We start from the raw sequence: 21,350 nt of genomic DNA, 5'->3' as shown, positions 1-21,350 counted from the left end.
ATAAATACCGAATTTTTCACTTACAACTTTAGCAACAGAGAAGAACACACAACGGAAACAGAAGAGGCAGCCATTGCAGCAGAGCCCATCCACGGCTGCAAAATGATACCAACTGGCAGAAAGACACCTAGGAAAGAAACCAGCGCTGATTCCAGATAAGCCACATAACAGAATATTCCTTATACAGTACCTTTAATGCACTGTATACAACCGAGCAAGTATCCCTATGGATGTCTATACATGAAGTTTTAGTTGCATTTTTAACACATTAACAAACATGAGTGTAAGTTCTAGTGTATGCAAAACAGAAATACAGGTAGGAATAATAATTTTGTCATTTCTATACTAGAATTTACAGCTGTATTAGCTAAAATGGGTTATCTAGCATGTGTTAAAATACAACTGAAAGTTCAAGTGTAGACATAGCTTTTTTTCCCTGCAGTAAAGGGTTCTCTTCATGAAGTCAAAACCATGGGTTTTCACACCTCATTCAACAAAATGTTTCTCTTAAATACATGTCGATGTACAGACCATATTATAATAGGGGATAGTTTCCTGCTGCTCCACCACCATCTCTCTAAAGGTAAAGAGCTTGTATTGATAATCAGTGACAGGCAAGAACGATGGGTACCATTTTATGGAAAAAAAAAACAACAAAAAAACACAACTGCAATCATCTATTAAAAAAGCACATCAGTACTATGACAGAACACTCACGTACCAGCAGCAACAGGAATTCCCACGAGATTATAAATCAGAGCAAAGACAAAGTTGAACCGGATTGTTCTGACGGTTTTCCTTGATAAATCTATACTTGCCACCACATCTAACAAATCGTTCTGCAAATTAAAGTGTTTATAGGAAAAGTCAAAGAAAACTAATGTCACATATGAAATGTTATCACATTACTGTTATCAAAGCTAAATACTGTGCACTGAGCATTTCTAAAAGATGCAAGTGTCTCTCTAGTAGGTGTTTTTAGATTGTCACTCCTTCCTCTATTTTATGTTTGTGCAGTGCCCAGCACAATAAGCGTTTGGAGTCCCTGGGCACTGATGCAAAACAAATAAATATGTTTACAGCAACATTAGTGTTGCTGCAATCACTTGTCAGGGTTCCTATCAAACTCTGTTTTTTAGGCATTTATAACCAGGCTGTGAAAATTCAACTTAGCATGCAGGAAGACACGATCACCAGATTCTAGGTGTTATAGCGTCCTTCCAAAATAAACTTTAATTTTCAATGTTCCATTCCTTCCCCAAAGGTCACCCTCATTCCCTCTCATTTACCCATCCTCAGAGTTGGCACTGTTACCACAATACATCCAGCAAAAGAAAGCCATCTGTAGCTTCCTTCAAGAGCCAATAAATATCACACCCTCAGGAGTCAGAGAAAGATAGTTTCCTCCCTGCTCCAATTCCATTGGTCTGTAGGGATGGAGCACATCATCTCTGCAGTTGTCCCAATCAGGCCAGTGTCAGAGTGAGGGACTGAGTACAGGTCCCAAACAACGGCTTTCACTTCATTGTCTCTGGCATGCCCCACCCATTTCTCTTTAACAAAACAAGCTTAGTTCCATTACTTACCCTAATTAAAACCACATCTGCTGCCTCAATGGCTACATCAGTGCCTGTACCAATTGCAATTCCCACATTAGCCATGGCAAGAGCGGGGGAATCATTGATACCATCTCCCACCATTGCTACCCGCTTGCCCTCTTCTTGTAACTGTTTCACTTTGGCTACCTTGTGTGAGGGAAGAACCTCAGCAAACACTTTGGTGATGCCAACCTAAAGAAAGAAAAAGAACAAAACCATATTACAACTTTTCCATGTGCTGTCCAAGATTCTGTCTCTGAATGTATATGCTTTCTATTCTCTCTGGTGAGGAGCAGACAGTATCCCTTTGAGTGAACAGTGAACCAACTACAATCCAATTTCACTTTAAGTAACATACCACACTGCAGACTATTTTTTCCCATTGCCACACTATTTTATCATTTCCCCAATGCGGTCACTGACATGAGGGAGAGCCTAGTCTATTTTAGGGATGTGACTTGATTTTAGCAAGAAAGGTAGTAATTTTGATTACTGTATTAGCAAAGGGGGACCAATTCTGTTAAAAAACCTGAAATTTAGAAAGTAAATAGGAAGATACAGTATAACGCAGGAAACAGTCCTAATTCATCCTTTTAGCAGAGAATGTACAGACTGCTGAGAAGACACTAACTGCTATAACAACTCAAAGAAACCAAAGAGATCTAGATTTTTAGATCTTCAAGAGTAATCTTTCTCCAATGATCAATGTATTTTCATGCCAGCTATTTAAGTAGAGATACTTAAATAGATAATTGCTTGAGGATCATACAAAAATAAACTGATTTTATTCTGCACTATGAAGGTTAAAAGGGAGATCATCAGGCTAAAAGTCCTGGTCCAAATCTGATGTAAGAAGCGCAATACACCGAAGTCAGAATTAGAGCTGCTTACAAAAAACCTACAAGTGTTTCTGTACTAGTTACTAACATCTTAGATTGTTTTTACATGGTTGGCACTTTTCACCTTCAACCAGTTTTGCTATGTATCAGCCGGGGGGGGCACTTAAACATGAGAGGAGATATTCCCTCCCCCCTGGAGTACAGCATAACAGAGTTCATTGGGAGGGTGGGGAGAATACCATGAAGAAAATTATAAGTCAATGAGATATTCAGCAACTTACCTCAGAGGCAATATATCTCGCTGTTTTACTGTTGTCTCCAGTCATTAGAACAACTTCTAAACCCATAGTCTTCAAAATGTGGACTGCCAATTCAGCTTCAGGTTTCACTGTATCAGCAATAGCTATCAAGCCACACAGCACTCCTAATACAGACAGCATGAAAATGAATGTGTTCCTATTAAAGTTCTTTTCCCCACCTTTAGCAGGCAATGGGTCCTAGAAGACCCTCTCAGAGCCCAAAGGATCCCCCTTCTTCTTCTTCATTAGTCTCCTAACCCTTAAAAGTCCTTGTAGTGTGCCCAAACATCCGTGCAGTAGAGGAGAGCTGGACGAGGCTCTACCTTTCAAAATGTTACAAAAACTTGAAAGCTAGAAACTCATTTGTGGTCACATGATTCTATACAAGCGCAAGGTATTATTAATTATTATTATTATTAATAATAATCCAGATTATAGTTTCAGGGTCAATTGTTTCCCTCATCGCTTTCTATTTAAATGCTCACAAGTCAAACCCAAGAACACAGAAAAGGGACATCAATCTTACCATCAACAGCTACAAGGACTGCAGTGCAACCTCTACGTTCGTGTTCAATCATGGCATTATCAATATTGCTTTTAAGAAGAAGGCCATTTCTATTCATCCATTCCCGGTTTCCAATGAGAACAGAATACTTTTGATGATTCAAGGTAGCTGTAAGAAGAAAATACAATCCTACCATTATGTGGATACATTCAAGTTAATCCAGACAAGAGTTCATAGGGTGCTCAAACAGATTAGTGGCATCATAATCCAAAATCTAAATAATGTTTAGGAACCATTTTCTTCTTATCCACCCCACAAACGTTTCTTTTCCCTGTTTTTTGATAAGGAAATGAATTAGCTGTTCTGCAATAAGAGGCTGATAGCATTTACTTGCACCTACAGTTCTAACATGGGACAACACTGTGTAAATGTCCTCTCTGAGCTCTACTACACATGAAAGCCATGAGCAAAGACTAGTCAATAGTGTAAGTTACATGAAGATTTTGGGTAGTGATCATCTGGGAAGAAGCACAGTTTTAAAGAGAACACAGAAGGGCAGTGGGAGTGGACTCCCGTGTTCTATTTCCAGTTCTAACACAAATTACCTTTAGCACAGAACTTTAAAATCTCTGTGTCCCATTTTAATAGAGCTCCTTTTAGCCCATGTCCCTCAGAGATATGCAAGCATCAATTACCCCATTCCAGAGATGACTAAAATACATAGCTATTAAATTAAGTAAAAAGCAACTCCTTTGTGCCTCCAGGAGGTTGCAGACCCAGTTTTCCAGAGGGGAAAGGTGAGTGACCCATGGCAGCCTCTTTCCCCAGCATCCTCAACAAAAGTCAGACAAAACCAGATCATCATTCTTGGCACAAATTTTATTTTACACACGTGTCAGCTTACTTGGCAACTGGGCATCAATAATCAAGGCAGGTTGCATTGAGTCCTCAAAGTTCTCATCAACTTTTATGAGTGTCATATTCTTAATATTATTTTCTTCAACCTTCTCATTCCTCCTGTACAGCAATGCTTCAATATTGGTGACTTTACAGCTAATGCCACAGCCTGCTACTACCTGAAAATCTGTACAGGTTCCAAGAGTTTCTGAGTCCAGTTCCTAAAATAAAAGGTCAAACATTATCTGAAAAATACAGAACCAGTTGCATTTATAAGAGTGCTGACAGTAAATTACACCCAAACCCAAATCTAGAACATAAGCAGATAAACTTGTGTTTTGATGATTGCATTTTAAGTGTCAGGCTCTAGTGTAAACAGTACTAAATCACTCACATGCCTTCATAATTTTCAACTTTCAGAACTCTCCAAGTAAAAGGCCACTTTAATAAGCCAACCACTTTCTAGTCAGTGCAAGGTTATTCACAGACGCACACATAATATTGAGACAAAGCTCTACAGGAGAGGATCTCTATCACTGCAAAATATTCTGCCCATCTAAAAGAATCTCAGTACCATACCTTCTTGCAGTATTTTGTTATTGCTGTCCCCAGAGGGTGTTCACTGTTACTCTCAGCAGTCCCCACTATTGCCAAAATCTTATTACGTGGCATCTGGTTATCCTCCACTAGGATCTTCACCTGCATCACTACTGGAGTTCCATGGGTAATGGTTCCTGTTTTATCAAATACCACCACCTTTACCTGCAGCAAAACAGAAAACTGCATTGTTGCACGAAGGTCTTACTGCAGAATCATTCAGATGCAAAGTTACTGTCCAAAGTTACTACCTAGCCACCTACAGACGACATGTGGTGATAACTTCTGTGTTCGGAAACAAATGCAGAATACTGGCATGTAGAGTCCTACTATAAATTAAAGCCCTGGAAAAATAGATTGCATTTTTTACCTTATGAGCCATCTCTAGTGGTTCTCCACCTTTGATCAATATGCCGTTCTGAGCTCCTACCCCAGTACCCACCATCACAGCTGTTGGGGTTGCTAATCCCAACGAACAAGGACAGGCAATGCACAAAACTGTGATGGCGGCTTGGAAAGCAAAGCGGATTATTACTTCGGTTTTGGAAATGCTCTTATTGTAACCCTGTGGACACAGAAACACGTTTTAGTAACAGAGTAAGGAACATTGTAAACCATGTATTCAACTATACATTTTCTTAATCACAAAGGCATATTCGTAATTACATACAATAACATTCTTCAAACAGAGATTTTTAAGTTGAAAAGTAAAGCGCTTGAAAGTTAGGAAGTACCAATATTCTGATTGCCCACACAACCTTATTCTGTCCTGTAGTGCATATACCTATCACATGCTATATTTTACTCATAAGACCCCTGCTTCATTCTAGTTATTTACTCAAACTAAAGAATATAAGCCATGAGACTCCTTTAAACTGGACCATAATGAACAATACTCTAATCACTACATATGGTGATTAATGGCCTATAAATACTCTCCACTAGAATCTTCACTTGCATCCTCTGTCAGAAAAAAATAATCAAGCAAGAAACTGCCATCGTTACTGTCTGATAGTGCAAATTAGGGCCCCGTCCTATAATGAGATCCACCAGTATGTGAAGTCTATTGACTTCAAGCTGGATTCTCCATGGGGCTGTGCCAGCAAATTCTGATGCAGAATTGGGACCTAGGTTGAAGAGATCATCTTTCCCAAAGGAAAGGACATTGGAAAGTTTCAAGGTTTTTGTAATGTCACGTTACTGTTTTGTTTGTTTTAAACAGTTAATAATTAGTTTAATTATTAAGTCAACCAATTAAAATATTTTTTAAAACAAGGTATTTTTGTTAATCATTGAACTCTTTCGGGTTTGTGAGTTCAATACTTTTTCAAAATAAAGTTCCCATTTCTGAGTCTTTTTAGTAGTGAAGTTGATACTTTCAGTCCTGATTTGTATCAGACAGAGCCATTGCTAAGTAGTACTAGTAAGACAGCAGCCTATACTCAATATCCCTATGGCTGAATGGAGATGAACAGTGGCAAGGATGTCTAGTAACAGCTTTCTAAGTAGTTTTAAATATTTTGTAAAGACTTAGTTAACTATCATGTGCTATATGACTTTGCAGTTCTCCTTTCATAAGCAAAAATATAGAAAAACATTGCAGCATGTGAACAATATACTAGACAAGTGACTGTGAGGATATTCTAGGATGGAACTGTTGCAGTCAAACAGACTTCTAATACATCTATTATTTAATAACATTTAAGAAAGTGATTTAAGAGAGTCACTTACATGAAAATATGTTTCCACAATTTCAAAATTGACAAATCCAATTACAATCCAAGCAAAAAGGGTAACCACAGAGACAGCCACAATAAAAGGAACAAAATAGCCACTAAGTTTGTCTGCAAATTGCTGGATTGGAGCCTAAGGGGGAGAAAATACATAAACATCAATTCTGATCACATGATACTCTCTTCCATGCTTTAAAGCACTAGTATAAACAGAGTATCTCAGCATATTCAACAAATACTTCTAATAAAACCTAGATAGTCTCTCAATAGTTTTGACATGACTTGAGAGAATTAAGAGACTCAGAACTTTGAAGGTTTTGAGTTCAAAGTTTCTCTGACTGATGTGTCGAGATTGCTTGGTGTCTTGATATTAAGACTTATTCTGAGGTTTAAAAGACTCTCAGCTTTATGCGATTTGCTGAATAGAGGCCTAAATGAAGAGGCAGAAACTAATCGTTTAAATCAATGCCACTATTCAGTGAAAGTACCTTTGAGGTTTGTGCCTCCTCCACAAGTTTGACAATCTGAGAGAGAGTTGTATCAGCTCCGACGTGAGTTGCAGAGATCAGCAGTGACCCATTCTGATTAATAGAACCTGCAATAACTGTACTGCCAGGTTTTTTAGCCACAGGCATTGCTTCACCTACATAAAAGGCCAACAGCAGACATTAGGGTGGCAAATTCTGATTTTGACAGTGCTATTTTTCCTACTGCTACCTAGTCCTAACATACCATTAGAAAACACACAAGCAAATTAGTGAACTTTAATCTCCCTTGTTCTTAAGTATTTGATACAAAGAAATATTTTAATTTTTTCTAAAAGCAAACAGCTTACCTGTAATGAGGGACTCATCTACCATAGACTGTCCTTCAATAACACGGCCATCAACAGGGAATTTGCCTCCTGGGACTACTTTGACAACATCACCCCGTTGAACCAGTTCAACATCAACCTGTTCTTCACTGAGAAGGGAGTATAGTACATTTAATAGAACAGGGTTAGTGATGTTTCCAAGTCCAAAAGCACTTTTCAGCATTATATACAGCAGAATCTCACCAATTCATACATTGCTAATTGATACAGGGCATTTTGTGATGCTTTATCCTTGTTTTATTATTTGTTTGTTTTTGTTTACTTGCCAATTCAGCAAATCTGTTCAATTTCAAAGCGCAAATTAGCAAGGTTCCACTATGGCATATCAGAATTGTATCAATTTTATTACATTTTAATATTACATCTGGCAAATTCTCTTAAGTTGAACAAGTTACTTGTGCACATCTTCAGCAAGGTAAAAGTGTTCGTTGAAAAACAAAGAAAAGAAAGGAAGGACAAGGCAAAATACCTCAAAAGAATGTCGTCTGGTCCTAGGTTAACGAGAGTTGCTTCTGTAGCTTGTAGTGAAATTAGTCTTGAAAGGGCTTCTGATGTTTTACCCTAGAATATGAATTTACACATTTGCCTTTGATCACGCTATCGACAAAAAAGAGTCACAGGCTAAACAGCTACATGCAATACAATTCACCCTTTAAAACAAACACTTCCTGCAAACTGACTAGAAAAAATAAACTTCACATTTTAAATAGTTTTCAAAATTGCTGAAAATCATTTTGCCACATGAACAAATGATAAGCAATCAGGATCACACTTTCCCATGTGATTTCATTTTAAAACATGCGCACCCTATAACTAAACCCACGTAGTTTCCTGCAATTTGTAAATGTGACACTTTACACCAAATAAAGATTTATAAAAATACAAAGTTCAGTCTTGCTTCTGTTTTCTTACAAGCTGTGATTTTGCTTGCTAAGTATTCCCTCTGTATCTCACTAAAACTTTCTCTTTCATGCTTTCTAGTGCAACCTGTCTGGAACATTTTCTAGTATTTTATTTCATGTCAAACATGTGAGCAGGTACTTTTATTTTGCTTTACCTTTGCCATATGCTCTAACCACCGACCCAATGCAATGAACACAAATAGCATAGGAGGTGTGTCAAAGAACGTCACAGGATTCACTTTTGCTTTTTCAGCCATTGCAACTAGAAGAATAACGAAGGAGTAGACAAATGCAATGGTGGTTGCCAAAACAATCAGCACATCCATGTTAGCAGTTTTATGCTTCAGTGCTTTGTATGCTTGAATGTAGAAGTACCAGCCCCCAAATAACTGTAACAACAACAACAACATCCACAATTGTACTTTACTCAAAAATACAAATGCGAAAATTACTGCTCTAAAGCTCCTTTATTGAAAGTGAGAGGTAAAGGGTTCTTTTCTGTACGTCCTTTTTTAAAGTTCAGGTTTAAAAGTTTAAACATTAATATTTCAATAGATATGAAGAACAAACATTTAATTAGTCTACTGCAAATCAAGGGAGCTCAAATAAAAAAAAGACTAATAATTACAATGCTAAAATACAGAAGATGATGGATCCAATCCTGCTCCCACTGAAGTCAAAACACCCACGGATTTCAATGAAAGCAGGCCCCATAACAGTTACATTGATTCAAAATGCTTATTGAAATTCACAAAGTGATCTTTTGTGCTTAATTTTTTTTAACGTTCCATTATAAAAAGACAATTTCAATTTGTGAACTTCTAATGACAGCAAACTGAAAGTCACCATGTTTTTATTTACCTGAACAGGGACACACAATAAAAAAGACAGCAAATTCATTACAGACAATCCTGGCAGGACCTGACGCTCTAAGAACATAGAAGAGTGATAGGCCTCCATTTCCTCCTTGCTCATGTTGCGATGCTGGTGAACATCTGCGAGGTGACTATCCATAACCATCATGTAAATCATCAGCGCCATTACAGGAATGCAGAAAAAGAGACTCACAAGAAAAGATCTTTTCCATCTTAGATAAGGAAAAAAATAATAATAAAAGTCTGACTTGTTTTGCAAGTAACAGATAATTAATTATCCCACAGATAACATTTTAGCTACAATGTCTGCAGAAACCAACAAAGTAATTTGTGAAAACGTCAATTCTGGTTCAAAAACAGCCTCAAATTTTAAAAAGAAGAATCAGATGAACATTTAAATAGAAATTAAAACAGGCTCAGTAATACTTACTGCCTTATTTCCTGTTTGTGGTCTAGATGGCTAGCAGATCTGTCCTTCTTGACTAAAGAAGTCTCAAAACCTAAATCCTAGATGAGAAATGTATCAAGGATTTGATTTTACCATACAGAGAATTAACACCACAAAAGATACACTTTCATCTTGATTTGCAGGAAGTCATCAATACTGCACGCACAGAAAACACCTTTAGCTGTACTTCTTTGTCCAGGCAAGTAAATATCACCTGTGATGTAATATTTCTACAATTTATACCACGTTAACTGCTCTACAGAACACAAAAGCCATTCCCTGCCATCTAGAAAAAGGAATTTGCCCACTGGCACAGACAATTGAAACATACAGATGTGGGCAATATAAAACTTATTTCTACTTTTTTTTTTTTAAGACATCTTGTGCTATATAGAAATATTTGTAGGTTATCTGGCGGAGCAGGCCATGCATTCAGCTTGCTTCATTAGCACATTTATAAGGTCATTCTTTCACTTTCTATGTCAAAAGGTACCTCAGAAACAGCTGTCAGATTTAGGCTTCAACTTGTTCTAAAATGCTCTTTCAGCATTTCCTTGCAAGGCATGGACAAAGTTACCAAGGAGTACTGTTCTGCTGGCATATGGAGTTGCCCTTACTGCCAGAACACCTGTTCTGTATGTTGACTTTTCTACACTGATGGTGAGAAGAGTGGATGGAAGAGAAAGGTGACAGGATTTTGGCCTTGATATACCTCTGTTCCATAACCACTACATACCAAGAGTTCTTGTATTCCAGGGTTTAGAACTCTGGGAAGCATATTGGATATTCTATACGATTTTTAGTGGCCCAATGAAACAGTTTAATATCACCTAAGCACTTACCTCTACTGTTTGTATAATATCTCGAGGACCAACAATCTCAGGATCATATTTAATATGTGCTTTGTTGGTTGCAAGAGCCACTGAGCTGTATAATACACCTTTAGTCTTCATAAGGGTGGATTCTATTTTATGTACACATGAGGCACATGTCATTCCTCTCACCTGTTAAACACAAATTTCTTGCCTGTTATCAAAACCAAAAACTGATTTTTTTAAAATGTTAGTGAATACTTTTTCATTTATTACAGAGAATCTGAGAAAAATTAGGAAACCATTAACTGTGCTTTTGTTATCTTAGGGCTGGTCTACACTAAGGGGAAAAATCGATATAAGATACGCAACTTCAGCTACGTGAATAACGTAGCTGAAGTCGAAGTATCTTATATCGATAACTTACCCGTCCTCACAGCGCTGGATCGATGTCCGGGGCTCTCCATGTCGACGCCGCAGTTCCGGAATCGATAGAAGCGCCTTCGGGGATCGATATATCGCGTCTAGATGAGACGCGATATATCGATCCCTGAAAAATCGATCGCTACCCGCCGATACGGCGGGTAGTGTAGACGTAGCATAAGTTATAGCATCCCTAGATGGTATAACAAACACCAAAAAAAACCTTTTGGAATATACAGCTATCTGACCAGCAGGTGGCACTGTGGCTTGATCTTTGCATAATTTGTAGGTTAGCAAATCCACATATAGTTTGTAATATTCATCTATCTTTAGGTTTTATTCTGCTGCCCATCACCATAGTATATGAAAACTTCTTATCAAATCAATTGCAATAACAAAGTCTCTAGTGGAGGCATATAAATTGCACATCTTCACAGAAGGTAGAAAAATTCTGAATGCTACCTTTTTCCATTATAGTCAATATACAATTTTTAAAAAGACTGAAAAGGTGGTACAAAGGTCAGCATTTCAGCTTTTTGGGTCCTTGCTAATATTCCAAACTTTCAATAAAAGGCATGAATTGAATACACTGGGAAAAGGTACATTTGCCATATATTTGGGAGGTTTGTTGCTATTTGACATGTATTATTGCATTTGTTTCTCACCCACCTGTGCACAGCTTTCCACTGACATTTAACCTTGTAGAAGCAGATATTCTATTTGAAAGTCACATTTTCGTCTAAAAACGGTCTACATATTATTGGTAAAAACAATCTTTAAGTTTACTGTAACAAAGATTTTTTCCCCTTTTTACTCAGTTCCTAATGTAGACCAAGGTGTTTGTGCATTGCACTGCACTGGGTGAAAAGTTATCTTCAGCTGTTTTGTTGATGATCAGTCACATTTTCTGTCTCACACTTAGCATGATGACATCGTTCTCAAGTCTTGCTCTAGGGGTGCTCACATGCATGCTCTATCCCTAAGCTCTGGAAGAGCACATTTACCAATAACAGCAAAGCTGGAATTGACACAGAAGAGGACACATGCAGCAAGCAGGAGTATGCATGGAAAGGAAGGTGGGGAAGAGGCAATTGGAGAGGAAGGATGGTCCATCGACTAAAACGCTAGCCTGGGATTAAAGAGACCTAGGTTCAGTTCCCTGGTGCTTCCTGTGTGACCTTGGGCAAGCTTTTTAAATGGGGATAACTTTATTTCTGTATATCACAGGAGTGTTGTTAGAATAAATACATTAAGAATTGTGAGGCATTCAAGTACTATTGATAATGGGTGCCATTAAGACAGAGAGACCTATGTAAAATCATATCTTGTGTTGCTATTCTCAGATCTTCCCATAAGTCCCCTATAAACATCAACAGAGGAACATAAAGAACTCTTAAAATTTTTAAAGTATTTTAAAATTCTGTACTATTTAAAGGTGCTTTATTAGAATCCTGAATGTATCTTTTAATCAATCTATACAGAAGTTTACAATGTCCTTTTAACTACAGATTTTATCTAAATTATAAACAGCCAAATGCAGCCACACACTTACAAATACCTATTTTTCTTTAAATCAGACAATCCTATCTGTATGGAAAGCTTTCTAGGAAGTAAAAACATTACACATGCACATTGAACAGCTATACATGGCTGATATGGTTTTATTTATTAAAATGATCTGCTTACAACAAGTTCTAGAATTCCATCTCCATCATAGTTTTCCATAACAGTAGCTCCAAATCCCAATTCACGGATTAGATCTGCTATGACTGATGGCTGTATGACAGCAGGGTCATACCTCACTTCTGCCTTCCCTGCCATTAGAGCAACAAGCACAGAACATATTCCTAGAAATATACAACCAGAAAGTACAGTGTTAATTAAACATTGTATTAGAACAATGTGCAAACACATTTAGTTTCGTAAACATACTGTACCTCAATCACCATATTACATGAGGCTATCAATTACCCACATTCACTAAAACTGTGAAACAGGTAGCCTGCACGTAGCATACCGTGGGGACACTTTCAGAACAAACAACAAAAGGTAGGCTCTGAGAGAACATGTGTACTTGAAGAATCTAAGTCTAGAGGTAAAGGAAGATGAGCGAAACTGAGGGCAATGACAGATTTACTATTTATTTAAACTGGTTAATTTAAAAAAAAATCCAGTTTATGATACATTAAGGGGGCTCTAAAATGCCTCAATTTTCCCCCCAAAGCTCCTTTTAAGAAATTTAAGAAACACACTTTGTAAGTAAGGGTTTTAGGGCTCCCCAGTATTTGTATTTCTAAAGGCCTTTTCTGTAAGAAATAAACTGATTGAGAAAGAGAAATGAACTAAACACACAGTCCTGTCAAACACAGAACGAAAGAATTTTCTCTACCAGTTTCTCACAGCACCAAAGGATTAAAGCATCAAATAGTCCAAGATCTGTCCAGCTTTCACATTATTTTAAACTGATGAAGTATAGCCTTCATTTGCCATTGTTATTTGACTCTGCAATATTTTGCTTCTGCAGAGCACCTCATCCTGTCAGCAGAGGGAGCACAGAATTATGGTCATAATTATGAATTACATTTATGATCATGTAACAGTGTAAGAGCTTGACTCTTTATCCTTCCCTACTTGCTAGACCACAAATAGTTTATATGAGTCTGCCAATGCCTCCAAGTTACCAGGTCTATATTGTCCTTTGAGTCAAACAGTAACAGCTCATTGCTTTTAGTTCCAGGGGCCCTGGGTTCCATCCCCACTGATGACCCAAGGCGGGGAGGAGGGAAGGGGAGAAAGTGGTTACAACAAGGAAGTAAAGCAGAAAAAGTATGGTTAAGTTGGCCTCAATATGGGCTTGTCTACATAATGTGGGGAGTTAGCTAACACTGAGTGGAAAATCTGGAAAGAGTTTTAAGTGTGCTGAACAAACAAAATGCAATTGTCTAGCTTCTAAGAGGACAATGATAGAGAGAATACAAAAAAAAATGGAGAAATGAGTGTCATTTTAAAAGACATTACTTGCCCTGCTAAAAAGTTGAAACAATTCATTCTGTACTGACCAGAGTTTTTAAAGATTAAAGATCCACGTCACTAACTGGTTTATACTCAAAGTGCAGGAGACACTCTGTATTGTACATTGTCAATGTTTTGCACATGCTGAATGCTAATTAATACCATGCTATGGGTGGGACAGGCAAACAGTGGGTATGTACCTAGGAGTGAGTAGGAGATCAGAGTTTTATAAGCTGCAGCCCCAATGCACAGGGGAGTGATGTACTGATGAAATGAGAAGCTTCAACTTTATGTTACCCTCTATTCTCTCCCTAGTGCTTTGGGGCTGCAGCCTATAAAACTTTGTTTTAATCTCCCTAGAAATCTGAAAGTTGATTTTACAATGTGTTTAATCCTTTGAGTGCTATAATTCCACTCCTGCCACAGCAATTTAGAGTAGGATCTATCAAGCGTGGCAACGGTGCTACGTCGTTAGTGTGCAGGGCCACATACTTTACATCCAGTAAAGCAAGATTGTGCAGGATGTACACTGTAAAACAATCAACATTCAACAGTGGTTGTTTCTCTCTCTAACCCCATGTTAAAATTCCACTACAACAGCTGTAAAGACATCTCTAAAACATGGCTAGAGATTTAACAGGTTTTACTGAAGTATATCTCACCATCTTCTCTTCTCAAATTTCTCTCAATATTTGCCACGCAGGAAGCACAGGTCATGCCAGTGACCTGGATGTAACACTTTGATGGAGTCTTTGCCTCCTGTTTATCATCATGGACTGGTGACACTTTGGAGTGCGGTGCTGTTTGGTAAAGCATATTATCCTGAGAATCTAATGACACTTCCAGTGAAGGCTGAGTTATTAATACCAATGGTTCTGTGTTTGCTGGGGGGTGGGAAAAAAAACAACACAAATCATGAATTTATTAACAACCCCTGAAATGAGTTATGACCTGGACACAACATAACATGAGTGCACATTACTGTAGTATTCCTGAGAAGCAGAATTGCACTCACCTTATCAGAAAGATGCATGTATTTGTTCTGTGGGTGCTAAGTCAAATAGCTAAGCCTACCTCTGCTCTGCTGCCTGGAAACCACTCCCTTAGATATTGATTAGGCAACTGAAACTGTGACTTCTGTTTTTCTGCTCAACTGTGCTCATTTCATTACCTTTTTTACTCACCCTCCCCCATCATCTTTATCTGTTTTGTCCTTCTGTAGTATCCTGTCTGTTATGTAGATGGTGAGCTTTCTGGGGCCAGGAATAACTCCTTGTTATATGTCTGAACAGTACTCAAGCCAGGTCTATATTAGGAAATTAGGTCAGTATAACTACATCGCTCAAGGGTGTGAAAAATGTACCTTCTTGAGCAATACAGTTAAAATGACCTGACCCCTGGTATAGACAGTGCTAGGTTGACAGGAGGGCTTCTCCCATTGACATAGCTACCACCTCTCGCAGAGTTGGAGACCTACATGGACGGGAGAAGCCCTCCCACCGGCATAGGTAGCGTTTTCACTGAAGCGGCACCATTGCTCTGTTTTAAATGTAGACCTGCCCTAGTTGTGACACCGCTGTATTTACACCTTACCCACTATGGTAATAATCTTCATACAAAATATACCTTAAGAGGTATTATTTGAAAACTAGTAACTCACTGATCATTAATAATCTTATATCATGTATGTACATGGTGGGTATTAAGACTTAAGGACATAAGCTGAAATGATAACTAGAACGTGTTCAAGCCAGGTATATCGGGGGAGTTGTTAAACAAATCTATCCTAAACAAAGGAATGTGTTTTTACCTCAATTTATATATAAGCAGTAAACAGACCCATGAAGCTAACAAGGGTAGAAGCAAAACTCAGATTAACAAGTGGGGGAGAAGACAGCATGGCATTTACACCCAGCAGGATAGAGATGCTTGGTGTGGATTTTTACTTTTCAGTAGAATCCGTTTACTGGTCTACAAATGCAGGGATCTGAGCCTCAAGTGATCAGCAACTGAGTATATACAATATTATTGTACTATAAAAGTGTATAGAGTGAGGTCTTTTCTGAAGGCTAATGACTACACACTGGTGATTAATATCCTTGTGATGCACATGTACTAACATAGTGATGCTGGCAAGCCTGATGCCAACTCTTGCCCAGGCTGCAAACATTAGCTAAGAACTGATACCCTTGTAGCTGGAGATCAGATTAGTTTTGCTCAGAATAAGTATTAGTCTTATGAGAATGTGTTTAGACTCTATGAAATGCTTGTAAGTTGCTGCATGCATTAATTTCGCTTGTAACGTCTGTATTCCATGCTATAAGAAAATATGTAAATTTTGCTTTATAACTTTGAACATGTTTGCTCTGAACTTTTGAACCCAGGCACAGGAATTGTCTCCACTGCCCATCCAGAAGGACTATCAAAATCATATGGCCATCAAGGAACATCACAATACAAAGGATTGTTTAGTGGCTCTATCGCACCTTGGAAATGTTATGTCAAGGAAGCTCGTCCTGTGGACTTGGAAGCTGAATGAAGGAAATAAAGCAAAGTGATAGGAAAATTTTCCATCTCTGCTCTGTTTGAACTCTGACTGGGCTAGAGACACCAAACTAAAGTCACAAATCCCCAGGGGCTGCCTCCTGGGTTGGCCATGAAAGACACTTTGAATTGACAGATTACTACAACTCTGTCACTCTTTGGATTTAGATGGTAACTCATTTGTATGTATATCTTTGCTTTCTTTAACCTGTAAATAACTTTAGTTTCTTTTTCTAGTAAATAAACCTGTAGATAGTTTATTACAGTATTGGCTACTGACATTGTCTTTGGTGTAAGATCTAAGATATCAATTGATCTGGGTTAAGTGACTGGTCTCTTGGGTCTGGAAGCAACTTGAATACTGTGAGACTTTTGGCATAAGTGATCGTTTATCACTAAGTCCAGTTTATCTGAGCAGCAAGATAGACTGGAGAGTCTATCGGGACTGTTTGTTACTCCATGGTAAGACTGTAGCAGTGATCCAAGAGTTAATATTTGTTACTGGCCCGGTGAAATCTAATTATAGAACACATCATCAGTTGGGGTACCTGCCTTGTTTTTGACAGTCTGCCCTGAAGTAGGCACTCAAAGTCATGAGCTACTTCCAGCAGGCGTGACAAATATTATAGAAGGAATTATGAATGCTCTTTGATATTATGTTTTTAAGTGTGTGGCCGAACAAGGGAAGGAACAGTTCCCACCCAGACAAGAGTCAGGGCAGCTATTTGCCTGTCTCCTATGTAAATTAAGTATGGTAGAATCAAAACTATGGAAACCCCATTTACATATGGGGGATAGGAAGGGAAGAACAGCATGAGGTCAGCTTCTTGGTGAACATAGCAAGCTGAATGTACAAGGGCTTCCTACCTCGTGAAGCAAGGTCATTGAACTCTCAAGAACAGAAGCCATCTTTGGCGTCCATCACAAGACAGACAAAAGGGAACAGAGCTCTAGCAAGCTGAGAAAGATGGGTCCTTCAACCAAGAGGGGGTTGAAGTCTCTGGAACTGAATATAGGTGAGAAACCTTCTTAGGCAAAGATCTTTTACCTATGAAGATAAGGGAACTTGTACTTTTGTGAAAGGTCCTGCCTGAGGGAAAGTCAGCCATGGCTGGAAAGAAAAATAACTGGTGAGAGAAACTGTCTTGAACAAAGCCTGTATTTTGTTAGATTAAGTTTTAGACTTTTAGATGAGTTTTTTCACTTTTATTTGCTTGTAATCATTTCTAACTTTATTCCTTTCACTTAGCATCACTTAGCATATGTACCATTGTTAATCAATTTGTTTTATTATTATTATAAACCATCTCTATGCTGTGTTTAAAGGGAAGGCTGTATTTACTCCAATTAAGTTAATAAGCTATGATTTGATTTTGTGTCTTTAGAGGAACAAACCAAGCATATATTTCTCTGAACTGTCCAGGAGAACGGTGGACATTGCAGAGTACACGGTTTTGGGAAAATCTGGGACAGAGGGCGTGGTGGAGTTAATCTGCAAGTAGTAACCAAGACTGGCAGGACCCAGAGTGGGGCTGTAGACAGCCTGCTGGGGTTAGAGCTGCTGAACCAGGGCTGTCTAGCACAAAGACCCTCAGGATGTGATCTGCATGCTTGTAGACTGTTTGTAAGAGGCCCAGGTTGGGAGCTACAGTCGCAGAGCATTGTGAAGCACCCAAGGTTACAGGGCAGCGGATGACAACCCCTCACAGGTCTGGATTGCACTCCAGAATGTGGCACTGGTACTTGGGACCTGAAGACTGATTGCCGTTTCTAGGCATCACCATAATACGAATAATAATAAATCTTCAACAGACATTACAAAAATTAATAGCCACTTCTAATTTTACAGAGGTACCCATGAACTAAAACAGTAGCATTATGCATTATTCCAGATGAGAGATGCTACAGACTTAACATATTGCAATCTGATCAGGTAAATGTGTTATTGACACAGTCATACACTGTTGATATATAACAGAACCACACTCCTTGCCAATTTAGCATAACATTTATAGCAACTCTCTCTCATTTTATCTTTAAAAGACAAAATTGGCATTTGATATAGCTGGCATTGCCTAGATATGGTAGGATAATATTTAGCACTTTACTTGTTCCACCTGCTGTATAACGTTAATTAAGATGGAGTTAGTATTATTAACCCCATTTTTACAAATGGTGAAAGAGATGAAGTTAAGAGGAGTGGCGAAAGTCACACAGCAAACAAGTGGCAAGGATGGAATTAGCATTCAGGATTTCCTTCCTCCCAAGAATCAATGGATAATTTAATTCCTGCACACTGTATAGAAATGATGGATTAGGTCATAGGGGTTGGGGAGCAGTCCTGCACAGAAAAGATTCCCTAGAATATCAGAAGATTTTTTAGGCAGAGAGCACCACAAGTCAGAAATATGGATGATTACAGTGAGTACAACTACTCCAAATATAAACAGGACAAACATTTAAGGCCACAATCTTGCAAAAATGTATGCATGAGTTTAGAATAGAATATCAGGGTTGAAAGGGACCTCAGGAGGTCATCAAAGCAGGACCAATCCCCAGACAGATTTTTGCCCCAGATCCTGAAATGGCCCCCTCAAGGATTGAACTCACAACCCTGGGTTTAGCAGGCCAATGCCCAAACCACTGAGCTATCCCTCTCCAAAGTTTAACTTTACATACTGTGAAGAGTTCCACTGACCTCACACAATGTGTAAAATTAGGCGTGTGTGAAAGTCTTTGCAGTGTAAATAGGCTCTCTCAACACCATGAACAATTGCTTCCTATAGACGTTCCTTCTGGAGACTATAAAAGGAGAACCTATTTTTTACTTACTCTTGAGTAACACACAGGAGCTGGTTGAAAGAATCACTGGAACTAGAGATGGCCATCTAGTCTCATCTCCCTACCTCTGAAGAATAATTGTTACCTATAGTATGTTTGTCAGTGTTTTCTCTAGCCCGAGCGATTCAGGCTATGGGGCTTCCACCCCTTCCATTGAGCAGCATCTCTTTTTACTGATAGTCAGCCTAAATTCTCTCCCATAATTTCATCTCATTACTCCTAGTTAAACATGTCTTCCCATTTCACATATAAAGGGGTGCCAATCACCATAGTAACGAGATACTATTTAATGAATTCCTTGGGCCACCCTAAATAATTCCTTTTCCTCCCTGATGTAAACAACATTTCAATACTAGTAGACAGTTATTTGCCTATGTCTCACTAGCCATTGTTTTGCCAAGTGATTCATACAGAGCTCTTCTAACCCATCCGCCACAGAGTCATTTTTGTTTTCTCTGAATTCTCTACTATTTGTCAACATTTTTGTTAGTAAAGTGCAAAGGACACTCCCCATCCCCCATATTCATCCCATTAAAGATAGACAGCAACAAAATACTTATAACATGAAATGAGGGGGAAATTTTCTTAGGCATCTTGAGTTAATCATCTTCAAGTAACCCAGAGGACTAAGGAAATGAGTCTCAACACTACAGGGGTGGGTCTTCACATGTACAATCCCAGTAGCATGAAAAATAATTATATAGATAATACCTCATTCAGCAAATTGAGTCTGTACCCCCATATTTCTGTACATTTAATTCTAGGCAGTATGATATGCTAAAGGGAAATGAATTAGTCATACAAACTCAGTACAAAAAAAATGTAGTTTGGCATTACCTGATAAGGAAGCATCAAATCCCATGTCCTCTATTGCAGATTTTAAGTCTTCTGGACAAGTTAGGAGAGGATCATATTTTATAGTCCCATTATGATTCACAAGAGACACACATATTGATTTTACACCTGGCTTTCGGGAAATGACTCCCTCAATAGATTGCACACAAGAATTACAAGTCATTCCCTCAATATTTACCACAGTAACTTGAGTAACGGACTGGTTGGTGCTGTTTAAAGCTGTCTGAGAAGATTTCACTGGAGATATCTGTGCGCTGAAAAGCTCGACGTTTTCATATTCATCAGGAAGACTGACTTTAAATGTCCCTGGTGATACTGCCTCTACGGCTCTTCTCAGTGCATCTATGCTGATGAAGTCTGGGTCGTACTTTACAGTAGCTGTTTTCTTCTCTAAAGAAACTACTATGCTTGCTACAGATGGGAGTGCTGATATGCTGCTCTGGATATTCAAGACACACGAATTGCAGTGCATGCCATCGACTCTGAAAACAATGGCCTTTAAGTCATTAATATGCTTTGGACTATTTTGAAGGGTTCCCTCTGAAGATTTGGTTTGGGTATTCTTTAAACGCTCCACATCAATAACACCCAGCTTGATGGGTTTGGGCTGTTTTTTGATAAATGCTGTGAAACCTGCAGCTTCAATTTGGTTTTTGATTTCCTCTGCTGTAATTAGATGAGGCTGATACACAATAACAGCTTCCTGATTGTCCAGGGAGACTAAAAATTAAAACAGAAAAATGTATTAGTGTCTTTGCTCCCCATCCTCTCCTCATAACATTTCATTTAAATATCACTGACCATACAGAGTCCTATGAGCAGCGCATCTTGTCAATAGGGTAAAATTTTCAAAAAGTGATTTAATTACTAAGTCTCACTGAAAGTCAATGCGATGGATTTAGGCTCTTAAGTGCTTAAATCACTGAAAAAGGAACTTCGGTACCTTTGAAAACTATACCCCCAAAGTGATCTAGTTTTTCTACCTTTGGTGCCTAATACTGCAACAGGTCTTCATCTCCTGTTGCCTCATTTTTTGACCTTTTCCTAGAAAGTTCATGCCTTGCCCAGCAGTTAGTTATTTCTTACATTAATGCTAAACAAACTCTTCTATCATAGATCCCCAAGTCATTTTCTTTATGTTATAGACAATTAATTAGGTGTTTCTGCCATCTCCATTTACGACACTACCTTACATACACCTTTATTAGTTATTTAAGGTTAGATGGAAAAGAAAAGTTAGATATAATTAGAGCTATAAAAGAAAAAGGAACAGTATTACTCCTGTCCCAATCAAAA

At 38.3% G+C, this 21,350-nt stretch overlaps 1 protein-coding gene across 2 annotated transcripts in view; it reads right to left on the bottom strand.

The window, feature by feature from the left end:
* Positions 1 to 21,350, bottom strand: part of ATP7A (ATPase copper transporting alpha) — a 61,600-nt gene that overhangs the window by 7,016 nt on the left and 33,234 nt on the right. For both annotated transcript variants that reach the window (XM_039488333.1, XM_039488335.1), the window contains exons 4-22: positions 20,037 to 20,774; positions 14,477 to 14,698; positions 12,489 to 12,649; positions 10,410 to 10,571; positions 9,550 to 9,626; positions 9,106 to 9,331; positions 8,400 to 8,633; positions 7,812 to 7,903; positions 7,304 to 7,431; positions 6,957 to 7,111; positions 6,467 to 6,601; positions 5,106 to 5,300; positions 4,718 to 4,900; positions 4,146 to 4,359; positions 3,263 to 3,409; positions 2,719 to 2,861; positions 1,587 to 1,790; positions 722 to 839; positions 25 to 127 (exon numbers count right to left, since the gene is read on the bottom strand). In XM_039488333.1, coding sequence (XP_039344267.1) covers positions 25 to 127; positions 722 to 839; positions 1,587 to 1,790; positions 2,719 to 2,861; positions 3,263 to 3,409; positions 4,146 to 4,359; positions 4,718 to 4,900; positions 5,106 to 5,300; positions 6,467 to 6,601; positions 6,957 to 7,111; positions 7,304 to 7,431; positions 7,812 to 7,903; positions 8,400 to 8,633; positions 9,106 to 9,331; positions 9,550 to 9,626; positions 10,410 to 10,571; positions 12,489 to 12,649; positions 14,477 to 14,698; positions 20,037 to 20,774 — 3,637 coding nt within the window. The remainder of the gene's footprint in view (positions 1 to 24; positions 128 to 721; positions 840 to 1,586; positions 1,791 to 2,718; positions 2,862 to 3,262; positions 3,410 to 4,145; positions 4,360 to 4,717; positions 4,901 to 5,105; positions 5,301 to 6,466; positions 6,602 to 6,956; positions 7,112 to 7,303; positions 7,432 to 7,811; positions 7,904 to 8,399; positions 8,634 to 9,105; positions 9,332 to 9,549; positions 9,627 to 10,409; positions 10,572 to 12,488; positions 12,650 to 14,476; positions 14,699 to 20,036; positions 20,775 to 21,350) is intronic.

This window comes from Mauremys reevesii, linkage group 9 (genome assembly GCF_016161935.1).
Source record: "Mauremys reevesii isolate NIE-2019 linkage group 9, ASM1616193v1, whole genome shotgun sequence".
Lineage (NCBI taxonomy): Eukaryota > Metazoa > Chordata > Testudines > Geoemydidae > Mauremys > Mauremys reevesii.
The sequence above is the reverse complement of the archived record's forward strand: the minus strand, read 5'-3'. Positions and strand labels throughout refer to the sequence as shown.